At 36.3% G+C, this 16,268-nt stretch overlaps 1 protein-coding gene across 3 annotated transcripts in view; it reads right to left on the bottom strand.

Moving 5' to 3' along the window:
- The window catches only part of CCDC102B (coiled-coil domain containing 102B), a 155,973-nt gene that overhangs the window by 124,333 nt on the left and 15,372 nt on the right, over nucleotides 1-16,268 (bottom strand). For all 3 annotated transcript variants that reach the window (XM_042032410.1, XM_042032420.1, XM_042032402.1), the window contains 3 exons: nucleotides 12,203-12,823; nucleotides 10,200-10,408; nucleotides 4,912-5,020 (listed from right to left, as the gene is read on the bottom strand). In XM_042032410.1, the coding sequence (XP_041888344.1) occupies nucleotides 4,912-5,020; nucleotides 10,200-10,408; nucleotides 12,203-12,811 (927 nt within the window). In that variant the 5' untranslated portion in view covers nucleotides 12,812-12,823. The remainder of the gene's footprint in view (nucleotides 1-4,911; nucleotides 5,021-10,199; nucleotides 10,409-12,202; nucleotides 12,824-16,268) is intronic.

The following is a 16,268-nucleotide window of genomic DNA, read 5'->3' as shown; positions in this document are numbered from 1 at the left end:
CTGAAAATTTTTTAAACAACACAGAAGTCACTGCCTATAGTGGCATTTGTAAGTCTACAGTGCACACCAGTGGAATACAGTAGTACATGCATTTTTCCACTCTTTTCAGTATAATGTAAAATTGTTTTGTAAATATTCCATCTTATTTAACTCTTAAATGATCAGAAAAGCACATCCTTCAGGAATTATAAAGATGGGTATAAAATTTTGAGGAAGATTTGCAATGAGTATAAACAAGAATGTTTTATTGCACATAAGATAAAATGATCATTCTAAAACCTAAAACTTCAACAGTCTTGCTTACTCCAATTCTGTCTTTACAAACATCAGGACAACACACCAAGGATTTGCTCAGTCTTCCAGAGTCCAAAGACCTACCTAATCAAACTCAGAAACTTTTTGTGTTTCTCAGACTGTTGGTTAATTGATCTGTAAACTAAACTGTATCTGACAAAATTGGATACCCCATTTCTGGGGGCACTCAACAAGCAATGTTATGGATGTGAAAATTTTAGTGTTCTTCAGGGAACTGAAAGATTCCTAGTTTTTCCAACAAAGTTTACTTTAAACCCAATTATATCTAATGTCAACACCCTTCATTTACTCTATAGTCTTACAGACAATCTTTGCCTTTCTGTGGATTCTCATGCAAACACAATAATAAGTGTAATTTTATACTGAGTAATTGCTTTTCTGATTTTAAAATAACAAAGTATTTTACATATTTTAAAATAACAAAGTAATTTTTAATGGGAGAAGAATTCTTAGAAGAGTAAATTGTCAATCACAACACCAAATGCAACTTTCTGTTGTATCTGTCAAAATGGTCTAATTTATGACCCCAAACAGGATGAGATCAATGCTAGTGTCACACAAAGCTGCCTATAATGCTCATGCTTACTATGATCATAAATTGTCACTTTACTACTTTTTATAATTAAATCAATACATTGAAAACTTATTCACAACTTCCAAATTGATCCAGAATGGATAGTTTTTAAAAATTATGATCAGCAAGGCTCTCCATATTTAGTTTGTTCCAAGGTGAGTAAATACTCGTCTTTTAATGAAAGTAAGTGAAGTAATTAGTTACTGGGAGCACTAATAATCAAGTCTTGGCAGCTGTGAAGTTTCTAACATTCCACAAAATCTCTCCAACTTCCAAAAGGCTAGAAGAGCTACCCATTCCTAAAAATGGTTTAATTTGCAGTGGCTCTGTCTCTTGCAAACCCAGCAATTTTTTCATATTCACAGTGCTAGACTGCTAGGTAATCTACCAAAGGAAATATCAGATTAATTTAGTCAAGGACATGAAAATAATCTAGATGTAATGATTGATCTGCTGTTAATCTAGAAATTCCTTTGTGATTTAATATTGCAAGTGTATATAAGAATCAGATTCCATGCTTAGCCTAGTACATGTCTGTGCTTTCCTTTATTTCACTTTCAAATTTTTCACTGTCAAAAATCTTGTACGGTGTTCCATCATCCAGTTCAACAGTAATCTATAGTGAGTGATATTCACATACGTGTTGTCAACATACAAGGTTGGGTTTATTTCAGTAGAGGGAGAGTTTCCACTTATAAAAAAACCCCCACTAATACAAATAATTTCATTCGCATTAGTCAGATTCATCCAGATCGGTGTTTTTCTGTAATTTAAAAATGAGATTTATGCCATAAATCTCAGAAGATGAACAGAATGCTCAAAATATCACCTCCTGTTAGCAATTAAAGCAATTGAGCACCTTCCCAAGAAAAAAGCAGCAACACATATATGTAGGCATGCACATGCATAAATATTGTTATCTACCAATTTCCAATGAATTCTCAGCACATTTTTACTTCCTGTTGTTCTATTCCTGATGACAGGGCCATAAAGCATTTCATAAAGATTGCATTTCTTAAGCAAAACTATTAACTAAATCTAGACTTCCTCTGCTTAGCACAAGTACAACAAGATAAAATCCTACTTAACGAGCAAGCAGAAAATAAAGAACTAAAATCTGAAGGAACTCAAATAAGAGAGATAGATGTTAATTTGTTGCTGTGTATGTTCATCTACGAAGGAAATTCCATTTACATATGCATCACCTATCAACTAGAACTTGAGATTTAATAGACTGCTTGCGATCTTTTCCAGAACATGAAAGAAAATTAATTAAATTCCCTCCATTATTCCAAATCTGAGATGTTAAATTCATAGGACATTTTAAATTCTCTATCTCTGTTTAGTTGTATAGACACACATTTTGAGTTTTGTTGGATCAAGGAGATTCTCAATCCATTGTCCTGAAAGCTAAAACCTGTAAACTGCAACAGAAATATTTGTTACTCGTCTACTCATGAACTCAGATTGAAATGAACATTTATTTCCTAGCACAAATCCTACATAATTGGGCAATGTTCTTAAATTACTCTTTGAAGGCTGATCTTCTGTGTAAAAGCACATTGCTTTCTGGCATCAGAATGCCACCAAGAGTGCCCTGCTGTGCTAAATCGGTCTTCTGACACATCTACCTGTTCTTCTGAGTATTAGGACAAACCTTGGTTGTACTCCAAGGCCTGACAGCTTTGTTTGACTCCTTTGTTTACCTGTCAGAGTTGCCTCCCATGGGATCCTTCCCAGCAGTACCTTGACTGAGCCAATATCCTGCTCTCCTTAGGTTCAGGGTCTGTACTCTGCTGTTTGTCCTTCTTCTTTCAGGACTAACAACACTGCTATATCAAAGTTACCACAGATGAGGAAATTATTCATCATCACATCCCCAACTAGTTTCCTTCATATTAGTCAAAAGCAGATCCAGCTATGCATTACCACTTGTTGGCCCTTTGAATATCTTCAGCAAGAATTTATTCCTGAAACCCCACTGAAATCTCTTTTATTGCATCAGCCGTTATACCTTTCTAGCAGCTGTACAGTCACCCACGAGAACAGGGGTTTACAACTCAGAGATCTGCGTTCTTTAAACACTTTGTTTCCTTATCATGTGGTCTGTAACAAATTCCTACCACAATGACAGGCTGATTGGCCTCTCCTCTGATCCTGAGTTACAAGTTTGATTACCCCCCATCCTGCTGGAGACCTCAAAAGATCTGAGGCAACTTCCATCCCCTCAGCCCTTCCTTGCTCGTGTTTCTGGAAGTCATTCACAGTGAACCAGTTGCATGAACTTGGCATGGTATTTGAATTTTTCCAATACTGTAGTTCTGTAACCACATAGAGCTCTAATTCTCCCTGCTTGTTTCCCAGGATGTGTGCATTTCTTTACCAACACTCGAGATGGCGTCCCTTTACATTTTTTAATCATTCCTGAACTCTTTCTTGCTCCTATCAACCTGTGCCCTGAGCTTTCCAGCTGACCACCACTTTATTTCACTGTGGTCTGTAATCTCTCATTGCCTCCTTTCTTAGTTCAAAGCTCTCCTCATTACATTACCCAGCTGGTAGGATCAAGGGGACAAGACCCAGGTCCCCATGGTCTCAACCCCAGAGCTATGTGATCATTCCAAACATGTCCCTAGCTGGTGTCCATGGGGATGAGTAGTAGTGTAGTAGGCCTTGGCAATCTCTCTGCAATGTTCTAGATCCTGGCCCACAGCAAGCCACCCTCAAAAAAGCAAGTGAGGAACACAGGGATTTCTATCCCCACAGGACAAGCCTCCTACTACTGCCACTCACTGCTTCCTCCTGATGTTAATGCATGGTTTGGGTTAAAGCTGGCTCTGATGCCTCTCAAGTCATGGCTTTCTTCTCTTACTTCACTACCAGGTCTTCGAACCTTTTGAACTGCAGATCTGGAAAAAGAGCCATCCTCCAGTTGCTGGAGAACATATCTTTCCAGCCTTCCTACTGTGGGACTCTATTCACTATGAACTCAGAGTCTCTGGCTGCCCCTCCCATGTGGTTCAGACTTTCTTACCTCTGGATCCCTGTGCAGATCCTGTTAATCTTCTCTTTGCCTTCTCTGATCCTGCCCAGCCTTACTTCCTCATCCAGGTCAATGGGGACAACACATTTTTTCAGCCAATCTCTACTCGTCTTGCAGGCAGAGACACTCTGTCCTATTGCTCCAGCCTCACAGGAAGGTATCAGGCACTGCCTGCAGCCCAAGGTCTGGGCACCTGCACCCTCCCTCAGCAGCTCAAAGCTGAGGTCTCTGCTGTGCCAGCAGCAGCACTCCCAGCTGGTGGCGAGGGCCGTGTTCCAGGCTGTGCTGCTACAGCTGCTGCTCTGTCTTGTGCTTCCATCAGCATCTTCCCAGCCCCCTCCCACAGGCAAACTGCTGGACAAGCCATGATTCCCCACAGACACAGGACATGTGCTGGGCCTGCCAGGTGCACCTGAACCAGTGGCTCTCCTTAAACCAGGAGCTGCCTTTCTTGGCCACAGCCTAGATATCAGGGGGTCCTTGCCACCTCTGGGATCTTGCTAGGTTGATACCCCCACCATGCCCACTTGGTAACACCCCAGGATCTTTAGTGTGGCAGGGCTTGCCCGAACAACCCCTTGTCCCACATGGGCCCCTTCTCCCTGAACACAAGTCCCACTGGACCCTGATCACAGATTGCTGTACATCAGAGCAACCAGCCTCACCACACATGGGGATGGGACACCAGAACCTGCCTCCCCTCTGGCCAGTCCTTTTCTGGAAGCCTGTGGAGCCACCCCAGTGCCACTCCCACAGCTCCCCAGTGCCAGTGCTGCCATGGCAGCATCCAGGGCTTGGCTTCTCCACACACCCTCATCAGGTCCCTCCCATCAGGCTACACAGAATAATAGCTGATAACTGGTGGGTTTATCACATTCATAAACCCTGGCCACAATTTTACTCTTAGTTACAAGACAGGAAATCAGAGGTCTAAATTTTCGTTCTTACTCTGTATGATAACTATGTACTGCTAACTTACCTGTTTCAGGCTTTCCAGCTTGGTTTGTCTCAGTTCTTCATATTTCCATTTCCAAAGAAATAACTCATTTTCCATCTTTTCCATTTCTTTCTCCAGAAATACATTCATTCTGAAAAAGTATGAAAATTTATCATTGCACAATTTTGAAGCTGACAGATGACAAATTACTTTGAATTTCCTTCTCATAGCTTGAGTTATATTTTGCTGCCTTTGTCAAAGGTACATCTTGACTTTATTAAAAACCTCTAATATCATTGCATAATTATTCCAAAAGATTTACCAAAAATAATAGCTAAAGAGAAAACAAAAATCCAGTAGTACAGAATTAAAACTTTAAATGAAATAAAATTTGGGGATAAACTGAAGAAAAGTTGACTTCAGTTAGTGGCTCAGGTCACCTAATTTATCACAAGTTAGTGAAGATCCTCGAAGAAAAGGTATTACATCATTTGTATTTGGTATAAACAGAAGATTAAACAAACATAGGCAGGGGAAAATATACACTATAAAGACAGTACAGAAACCAAAGATGACTGGTGTTAAATGTTAAAAACGTTATTAAAATATGTATATTTCATGTTTCAAAAAATAATTGCTCCTGGAAGAAAATGTGAGAAGAATTTTAGGAAAATGTATTATTTAGTTCAGAAGTACTATGCCTGTAAAATAAGAAAAATATGAAACAGTTGACAAGAAAATTCTAATACTGTCAATTAAAGAAACTATTTTGTGCCACTGTAGTTATCTTCTATTCTAATGGAGGCCAATGGAATTTTTCAATCTTTTTATTACAGATGTTATTGCCAGGCTTACTAGAACTATATTTTGAGGGTATTTGATTTGAAAATTCATCTAAATACACTAACAAAGTGTATTGATGGAATTTGTCTGGGGCATTTCTATGCAGCAGACTTCGGGCTTGCACAGAGATAGCAAGAGTTCCCACTGACTGGACTGGCTCAGGTCCAGGAAGCAATGTCAGCTACATTAATGAAGCAATCCACTTTAGTGAAATATCTTCTTCTCCCTTCTTTTATAACTAAACCTAGTGCTTTTGAATCAGGGATCTCCTTTTTCTGCCTAGATTTAGCATATAGCACAGCTTATCTTAGCAAACACCTAGAGCTCCCATAACATTACAGTAATAGAATAAACATCATTACTTACAAAGCAAAGTGGAGAAAGATTTATTTCATGCATTTCAACTCAACAGTTTTTCTTCTAAAGTAATGGGATATCTCATTGGAATGATATCATGACTTCATTGGATAACTAAGAGAATTGTTAAGTGGGACATTTAATACAGTAGAAAGTGAAAGTCTGAAAGATGACATTCTAATACTTTGAAAAATAGCCTATTGACTGTACTGAATGCAGTGAAAGTCCTCAGAAATGGTCTAATCTGAAAAGTAAAAGAGGAATGGTCAGTATGTAGTGCTTATTTAGAAGACAGTAGTTTTGTTTTATGTTACAGTACTTCTTAAATGAGACAAGTGACACTGAACCGTGCCGTAAATCAAGTCCCTCCGGATGGGAGAGAATTTGCTGTAAGTCCTTGCAAGGAGTTTCAAAGATAAACCGGGACTTTTCCTTGAGTTTCAATGCTTCCAGATAGTTGTTTATTAAGTCTTATCAGAGGAACAGAGCCACTAGCGTGACCCAGGTACAGCATAGAGCACAGAAAAGCAGGAGTGAGGCCTCTCTATCAAGATTTACACAGCCTTTTAAAGATATTTTAACCAATAGTTACTAAAAATGTACATTATCTTCACTTTCTTACCAATTATTCAGTAACACGACTAGGAACTGCGGAATTTTCTATCCAATCATTCCAAACTACTTTTACTGCAGAATATGGAGTAGTAGAAGAAGGAGAAGAATGTCTAGAGAACAACAACAATCCTCCATTTTGATATTTTTTATTCTTATCTATTTACTACAAAGAGAAGCCCAAAACCTCTAAATTTTTCACCCTGTGACAATCTTACATAGTAGTCTAGCACCTAATTCATACCACTGTATTTTCTAGTTGTTGTCTGACTGTTGGTAATTTTTTCCAAGGTTTGAGGTTAAAACAGTGATGTTCAGGGGGGTAAGAACCCTTAAAAACAGGCAGAGAAATATTCTTGGCACTCTGGGTTCCTACAGACAAGGTCCCTCTGATACTATTAAATGAGATGATCCTGATTACATAAAGTTTACTATTTAAAGAAAACAAAGAGTGGGAGAAAGAATGTAGCAGCTTATTACTAGGTAAAAGAATCAAGTTCAGAGTATTTTTAGTGGATCTTGTAATGAGACATTTTAACTCATTATCTAATTAAATGGCATAATTACACAGAATGGTTGAGGTTGACAGGGACCTCTGGAGGTCATCTGGTGCAAACCACCTGCTGAAACAGGGTTGCCTAGAACTGGTTGCTCAGGACCATCTCCAGATGGCTTTTGATTGTCTCCAAGGATACAGACCCAGCAACCTTTCTGGGAAACTGGTGCCAGTGTTCAGTGATCCTCACAGAAAAAAAAAAAAAAATATTTCTTGTTGTTCAGCAGAGCCTTCTGTATCTGTTGTCTATGTCTGCCCAGCCAGCCTTAAGCAGCTCCTCTTTGATATTATCAACTAGCAGTGGGCTAGTTTGTGGGCTTTTGGTTTTAGACGAAATAAACACTTTAAAGTTCAAAACAGAACAAATTACAACCTTAAAACTAGAAGACATTTAGATGAGAACACTGAGCCAAAAGATGACAAAAGACAGCTATTTTAAGCAAATGATTATGTAAAATGCTGAGCAACTCATAAGGTTTGTCATTTCTATTCATGTCAATGGGACCTCAAATGTGTAATTGATATGAGCCATTAGTACCTAGTAGAGGATGTTGGTGTGTGATTTTACATTGCAAACCCAAACCTGGTATTTTTTGAAAGTCAAAACAAAAATTTTCATCTCTTTTTCTATTTTTTTTTAGACCTTCTTTCTTTTCGCTCTTTGCAAAGCCTGATCTGTGTGCATGAGGCTATGTCAACATTACTGAAGATAGCTCTAAGCAGCATGCAATAAGCAGAAATCCTCTCAGGGTGAAGAAGCAAAACATCTTATGGAGACATTAGTAAGGAAACTAAGTAGGTTACTGTTTGGTAACTTAGTCAGGGGCAAGTCCAAACACTGGATTTGCATAAGCTTACTTGACTCCAGTAAAAATGCAGTCAGAGTTCAGAGTGCTGCATGCAAACCAGAAAACTGCTGAGAAGTCCTCTGCTGCATGAATAAGATCATACTGACTTCCAGAGTAACCTTTGGCCTTTGGGTTCAAGCTGTCTATGATGTGTTTGCTTTTGATGCAGCACAGCTGTGTGTCCTTGGCTCAAGTTCACTGAGAAAATTGCTAAGTTGTGAGAAAGAAGCTGTGAGAAAGTACTTAAGCTAGAGCCACACGAGATAAGGGAAGTAAAAATGCAAACAGGGGTGAGATTGTTGAGATAGTTATTACAAGCAGCTCCAGAATCCAGGAGCAAAAAATACTGACATGAGCAAGAATAAAACCTAAGAGGGAAAACTATAAATCTGAAGATGGAAATTTGGCAAAATCAGCCAGTTCCACTGAGGCGTGGAGGCCAACCCTTTCTGAGCTAGCAGGTGACAGCCTGCCCAACAAAGATTCATCAGATATCTCAAGAAACTGGTGACTATGATAATACCTATCCTAGTAATATTATTCCTAGCTATTTGCTGTGTCTATTGCCAAATATAGTTGCTTCATGCTTAGAAGTTGCATATATTCTGCTTATGTAACATCTCTGCATGCAGGAAATATTGCCCTCCTGGAGAGGGAGTTGTTACACCAATCCCTGCTGTTATGTGGAAATCACTGCTCTGTGAGCATTTGCTGCCTGAGGTTGGCATTGTCACACATTGCATGTTATAGATGTGCCCCAATTCTTACCGTGTGCCAGTAAGTTTATTGCCTTATACCGCAGTCAGTATATGTCTAGGCATAAATGGCAAAATCTGTCTCTCTGAAATACAGCTACAAATTGGTTAGAGAGGCATGTGAACAACCAAAACCTATTAAAGTTTTTGCCTGAGAAGTGACTAAAAATGAGTTGAAAAACTACCCATTTTCTAAAATAAAATTATTATATATGCATGTATACTGTGATTGCTGTTGAAAGATGACATACCTAGGCCCCTAAACATTTCAACCCCAGGAAAATGGATATGTGAGGCATCAGTCTCCTAACTCACATATATGTTTTCTTCCACAGAAAAACTAAATACTTTTTAAGGAGAGAGAGCATGGTCATCTTCTGCTGTGTGATTCAACTAGAGAATTACTGCATGTCTTTTACAGCTATCTAATCCAGACAACAAAACACATTAAATGTTAGTTAGGAATTGAAAGGATTTTTTGCCTCAGACTTGTACTATCTACAGGACAATTATGAACTAAACTGACAGGCAGGAAGTGTGAAATAAACTGACTGAAGTAAATACTTCAACACAGTTTACCATTACAGACTCTCTGAACCGAAAGTGTTGAATATATTTTCAATAGACAGGGAATTTTCTTCCTTTTATTTTTCTAATTAACTTCAACTGATTTTGAAGTTACAGGCGCATAATACCTAAAGTCTGCTACTACATCATCATACATCACATGCTGCATGTTTCCTTGAAAAACCTTTCTGGTGAGATTCAATCTTTCTCAATATTGACCATTTATACAATATAAGACTCTTTTAGGCCACCAAAATGTACATTTAGTATTAATGTGAGACAAATTTGATATGCTACATAAGTGTACAATAAATGTGTTACTCTCTCTGTTATCTATCTCTGTTAACCCAGACTTTTCTAGAAGTGAAGAGGTTAAGATTAACAGCATTTTTCAGCTGATTCATATATTTCGAAGTCAAAAACAGCCTTTGTCATTCTGCAGTTGGACTCTTTCAAAGTCTGCTGGTAGAGTACATGAAAATTTGTTGTTATGCACAAAGCACTCCAATAACTGGGTATAACACACCTGAGGTATCACTGCATTGATACCGAATTGCAAATATGTATTTATCTGTATGGAACACCTCTTATTTAAATGACAGACAAGGCGAAGAAAACTATAAACACACTATGCTGAATTCTCTCTATAAATTCTTATTAAAGCCTTGCAAATAGCATTGAATAAAGCTTAGAACATATGATCTATACATGCAAACATCACCATATCTATTTTAGAAGCTGTTTTAAACTCCTTGCTGAGAATTCCATGAGTAGGATATATTTTGCACTTACTCTCTTTCCTTCTGCAAGATTTTCTTCATCTCAGCCAAATGCAAATTCAGGACTGATACATGTATTAAATCATTATCTGTTGTCTTAGCTGTAGTACCCAAACTTGTTTTAGGTTCTTCCAAATAGGTGCTGGGAAGTCCATTGGAGAAGAAATCAGGAAACTTTTGGGTGAATTTTTTATTGTCATTGCTTTGGTCTTTGTTTATATCCTGAGGAAAAAAAAAAATGACACCTGAGAAAAACATAAATGAAGGAAAAAGTCTAACAGAGTTCCTGCAGGGCCAAGGCTCTTCTAGACATTTAAGGAACATAGGAGAAAAAAAGGAAATAGGTAACATCGTATACAGTTGGACTGTATATGGGTAGAAGGTGCAAAAAAGTCACTATTTGAATCAATGTAATTTTGTGATATGTCACACCTGACATATGACAAGCTTCGTATCCAAAATATTTCTAATGTGTCTTCACTAAGGAAATATATTCCATTTATCTTTTGTTGGCTATAACTGTGGTGAAGACAGAATCCTGGAACAAATAAAACCAGGAATGCAATTTATCCATACAAATAATGTGTTGAGAAACTCTACATTATGAAGTCCTAAACTTTTTATGCAAAGTGTGTTGAAGAATGTGATGGGCTTATACAAGTTTTTCATAAAGAACAAAGATATCTATTTTGAAGATACATGTTTTGAGTACAAAACATAAACAAAAATAATATCAATTATGAAAAAATAGTTAAAACTAAAATACATATTTTTGAGGAAGACTGAATGTCTCTTATAAACAAGTTTCCTTTAGAAATGTATTTGCTTTACCACATCTGAGGAATTTTGTTTAAAAGCTAATTTTATTTTAGCAGTTTACCAACAGTCCTCTTTCATATCACTCTGTTCTTTTGAGTTTTTAGAGGAATGCCCAAAATTTACATCGGAAAATATGAGAAACCACTGAAAAGATAAGAACGTTTCCCATCCACATATAAAGTTTCAGTTTTCAAGTAGAAAATATTTTATACTAAGGAGAAATAGTTAAAGTATGTTTTGTGGTATTTCCTTCCAATGGCACATTTGTCTGCCTTTAAATATGGAAGGTATGGTTCTTTTGGCAAAATTTATTCCCACTACTAACACTACATTTTTTTTTTTCCAGATTTCACAGGAATGCAATATCATTAATATGCATTACAGAGTAAAATTTCCAAACAGAATACATTCAGATTTAAGATCTTGGCAATTTCCCTTGAATTGAAGTAAAAAATTTCCTACTTTTACAATGCGGGGAAAAACATTTTCCTGCAATGTATGAAAAAATTACCTATATCTACAATGACTGCCATCTATCAGACAACAAATACAGTTTTCACATGGTGCTGTCTATGAAGACTACACAGTGCATTCCGAGGCACAGAATTAAAGGTGAACAAATACTTCCATTTTTGATCAATGTAACTGGATCTTTTATATAGAACTAGGAGCTGTTTAAACAATGCTGCCACTCTATTGTTTAATTCTATGTCATGACTTAATTGCTCTCCTTATCAAACAAAATGTCTTGCAAATTTGCAAAAGAATTTGCCCCACCTCTTCCCATGTTTTTGAAGTTCAGGGAGAATTAAATGAGTTTATTTTAGAAGCCAAGAACCTAATCTGCTTTTTTGGAGGGGAAAAAAAATGTAAGTATACAAAACATGGTTAATTCAGATAAGATAGGTAATCTGTTACCATAAAACATGAGAGAATCAAAACAACACTGTAAATTTTTGGATAGAAAAGTCTGCCTCTGTTACTTAAATGTCTAGTCATAGAGCAAGGGGGTATGAATTGTTTTCTGTATTTTTCTGTATTAGGAATATTTAGATGGGTGGGGGATATAAAAGGGTTTTCTAGCAGAATGGATCAGGCAGCATTTTGGTCAAAATGCTTGAAAAATCCTATTTCTACATACACATCCATACTTTGCCACTTCTTCATGATCCAGAAAAAAGATAACCCATTCTTTACCTTCTTTGTGTCTTCTGCCCCAGAAATTTTGGTGATTTTGTTAAGGTCTTTCAGAGGTTCTGGTTCCAGAAAAGTTAACATGTTTTGGTCTTTTTTAATATAAGATATTTCTGCACAACTGTGTTCTGTTTTCCAAGCAGTTCCATTTTCTAAGTTTTCCTTCTCACTTACTAAATCCTGATTTATTTTTTTAAGCACACTTAGCTCTTTTATGACACTGTCTAATTTGATTCTCAATTGTCTTGCTTCTTCTCGTGCTTTATTTCTTTCTGCTCTAACTTTGCTCCATTTCTCCCTCCAATTAGCGGTGCAGTCTGACCACCAGCGCATGGTCTTCTCCATTTGGGCAGCTCTGGCTTTGACTTCTTCCAGTTCCTGAATTTTTACTGCTTCAAAAATTTCCCAATCACTGCTGCAATTTGTATGCATACGTGCATAATGAGGGGAGTATGGGTAGAAACTTTGAGATGGAAGATTTGAATGATGCAGATGGTCACCTGGTTGCCAACATCTATCTAATTTATCAGGTTGTGTTGGTTGGGTCCCAAAAACCTCTATCTCTTCCATTTGTTTCTGAATGGAGTCTAAATTCATGTTTTGATTCATCATCTAATTTCACTCCTAAAAAAAAAAAAGACATAAAAAAATTTAGATTTAATTAATAATATTATATGAATAAGCTTCAACAGTCAGGTTTTTTACTGCTGTGAGTTAATGATGCTGTTCATGTTTTAGAATTGTGCTTTATCAACAAGAAATAGTTATTCAAATATCTTTTATTTAATATGTTTTTACTACAGCATAAACAGACAAACCTATTACTTGGCTAGGATTTGCTCGCAAAGGAAGAGTCATTAAATAATCATAGTGCTCTCAAAAATGTTTGAGTCTAAAGAAAACAGACAAAAGCTTTCTTCCTTCAAGACAAGATTAAATTGAATCAATATATATTTTAAATATCTAGTAAGAGGAAGTTATTTGTCTAGAACTACAATCACAAATCACTTGCCTCCTTTCCTAAACTGTGGAATTTCACACTAGGCAAAACTCACCTTATAATTTGCATAGCTAAGAAAAAAATTATCAAAACCCTTGTGACCTTTGGATTTTCTTTGTTTCATGAGAAAAATCAAGCATTTTTATAAGGGTCTTTATTTTGCTGTCTGCATTCCAGAAGATTTCCAGGTAATATATTCTTATATTATTTTTGAAAGTGTAGCGCTATCCTACTGTATTGTACAGCCTACCTCACAGTGATATGACTCAGCTAATAAATCTTGTTGCATTCTTTTTCATTATTTATCTTTTCATAATTTATTACTTATTTGGCCCAGAAGAAAAACGGTTTCTCAGAAATTGCTTTCCTATCCCAGTGCTGAGAAAATGCTGATGTGGACAGTCTGTAGAGACTAGCCACTTATTCCTCCTTGTTTTTTTCCTCTTGGTTATGCTAAAAACAAACCAGACCAGCCAACCAACCAAACTACAAACAAACCAACTTAAAAATCTTGCTATTTCAATAGGAGATTAAGTGGTTTGAAATAAAAAAGAAATTGCTTTTATATTGCAATATCCATTTGTAAAAAAACATGTTTATATGTTACAGCAATTAGTGCTAACACCTGCATTTGAAATGCAGAAGGCCAATGCTGCAAACAAAAGACTGAAGAATTGATAGTTTTGGCATTATGATTCAGTTTTGTCTCATTTCAACTGAAGAGAAGTTTTTGCAGGCTTTGTTCCAGTTTTCCAGCTATTTTCAAATTTTTCATGATTTTCAGGACATTTATTTGCCATTTGTTAGAAGCTTATGGAGAACTGTTGTTGTGGAGTATGGATATGAGAGGAGGAAAAGGACAATGAAGGACTCCCAGTTCCCTTCATGATCACTGTCTGGTGTAGTACCATCAAGCCCCACAACAACACCACACAGATGTAGCAGAGCTGCTGCCAAAACTTCATCAAGGTTGAGTCTTTCTTGTTCCTTGACCTACTTCCAGCAATTTAATTTGAATAAGCCTTATCCAAAATACAAAGATGTTGCCACCCACAAACTTGCATGAGGCCCAGTAGAGCCAAAGTAACTAAATATTAAACTTCTTCAGTCAGTTGTTAATTTAACATCTGGCTTGTTGTAATGCCTTGTTTCCTAAAGCTTTAATTAAAAAATGAACCAAACAAAACCACAGTAAATTTTAAATGCATAATAATGTAAATAAAACATACTACATTATGTAATAAATATATAATGAAATAGTTGAAACTTTTGGATTTTTAAATAGTACAGTAACTTTTTCTTACATTTTTTTTGTGTCTGTCCCAAGCTAGTAGATATCTACTGAAAAGCTTATTACACTTTTCATAATCAGTAGGTTTTTGCTAGCATCTTTGCATATTCATTAAAAGAAGGGAGAACATGGGGAATGCACAGTTTACAAATCTTAAAAGATGGAGAAATAAGAATGGCAATATTTTTCTTTGACTGAAAATTTGAAAGACCTGAAAGATATTCATGAATCAGAATAGCCTGCTGCTGACATTTCATTACAGGTTTGAGGTGACTTTGTCATTTGAAATTCAGTAATATTCCCAAAAATGGAGAAATGTTAAGCTCACAGATAACAGGACACTGAAAAAAGAGTCATTGGTCATGAATTCTTGCTCCCCTCCACTGTGATGGCTCAAGTGTTGAAGTGAGGCTGGGACACTGAGAGTCAGATCAAACTTACTGCTGTAATAATTGAAGTAGGCTTGATCAGTAAGCTAGTGGTCTCTTAGCCTTCTAATAATTTTACGATAGGCTGAACTTTGCCTGCACTTTTCAGCATGGATAGATGATCCCAACTCTGTACCTAAAATTCAAAAAAATTAAGAATTCAAATAAGTCGATCTTCCTCCAGAAAATAGAAGAGCTGGCTCACTCCAAAGTGGTAAGAAAAACGAGGTGTTTCTATTTGTATTGATTTCCCTATGTGCTTTTCAGAAAATCTAATTAAAATATGTTGTTTAGATATCTCCTTTAAGATTGCAAGAGGTAGAATAATATCATTTTTTCATTAAAAGAGACAGATCTCAACACAATACATTTCAGCGGCTGGCTGACTCAGGATAAAAACAAAAAAATAATAGAAATATTTGTTGGATATGTGAAACAGGTAAGGAATTCTATTATAACTATGAATTATGAAAATTTGTGTTTGTATCTATTTTTAGAGAAGTAGACTAAAATATTAGTTGGAAAGGAAGCAAAGATTAAAAAAATTAGAAAAATGTGTTGATTATTGTAAAAGCTCGGAAACTTTGAAAAATCTCACCATGCCAAAGGGATGATTAGGATGGACTTCTTTTATCTTATTTATAGTTCATATCAATCTACTCTTTCATGTTCTCAAAAATACTGCACTGATGAAATAATAATAAAAACAAGTCTAACAGTCCAACTGAAGACTTGTAGTACTGAATCTGCTGATACTGAATCTTTAATCATCCCTGTAGTTAAAGTGATACTTAAAAAAAAATTTCTGTTCTCTGGTAGATGACCACCTCATAGAAAACATCATAAATCTACATTGAACTCTGAAAACTCTCATCTATAAAATATCTATATATTTATATATGTTCCAGGGGGAATAATTTCTAAGTTGTATGTTAAAGACAATTAAAGGAAGAAAGCTCCATTTTAATGTTCTTGGACACAGGTCTCTGAACATCAGAAATTTCACAAGTCTAAAACTGACAAAAAAATACTGTGTGCAGCTAGTTTAAAAGTTGCTAGCTTGAGTTGGCAGCAACAGAGTAGCCAGCACAGCATATGGAGCTCAGTGAGAATAATGACTTAATAAAAGATAATTCGATGGAAAGATAAAATAAATTAGAGAAATGGATGAAAGTGGGGGTTTTCTGATCAGTGAAGCCTTCTGATAGTTCCAGTTTTAACAACTGAGGGATAAGAAGGAACACAAAAATCCCTTTTAGAGTTGTTTTTTTAATGGAATAATTTAAAATAAGTATGAACAAAATTTAGGAAGCAGCATTCATTGTGTCAGGTGAGCAGAGTGGGAACAAT

Source organism: Corvus kubaryi, unplaced genomic scaffold (genome assembly GCF_017639235.1).
Source record: "Corvus kubaryi isolate FWS band 111438036 unplaced genomic scaffold, C.kubaryi_AGA036_p1.0 132, whole genome shotgun sequence".
Lineage (NCBI taxonomy): Eukaryota > Metazoa > Chordata > Aves > Passeriformes > Corvidae > Corvus > Corvus kubaryi.
The sequence above is the reverse complement of the archived record's forward strand: the minus strand, read 5'-3'. Positions and strand labels throughout refer to the sequence as shown.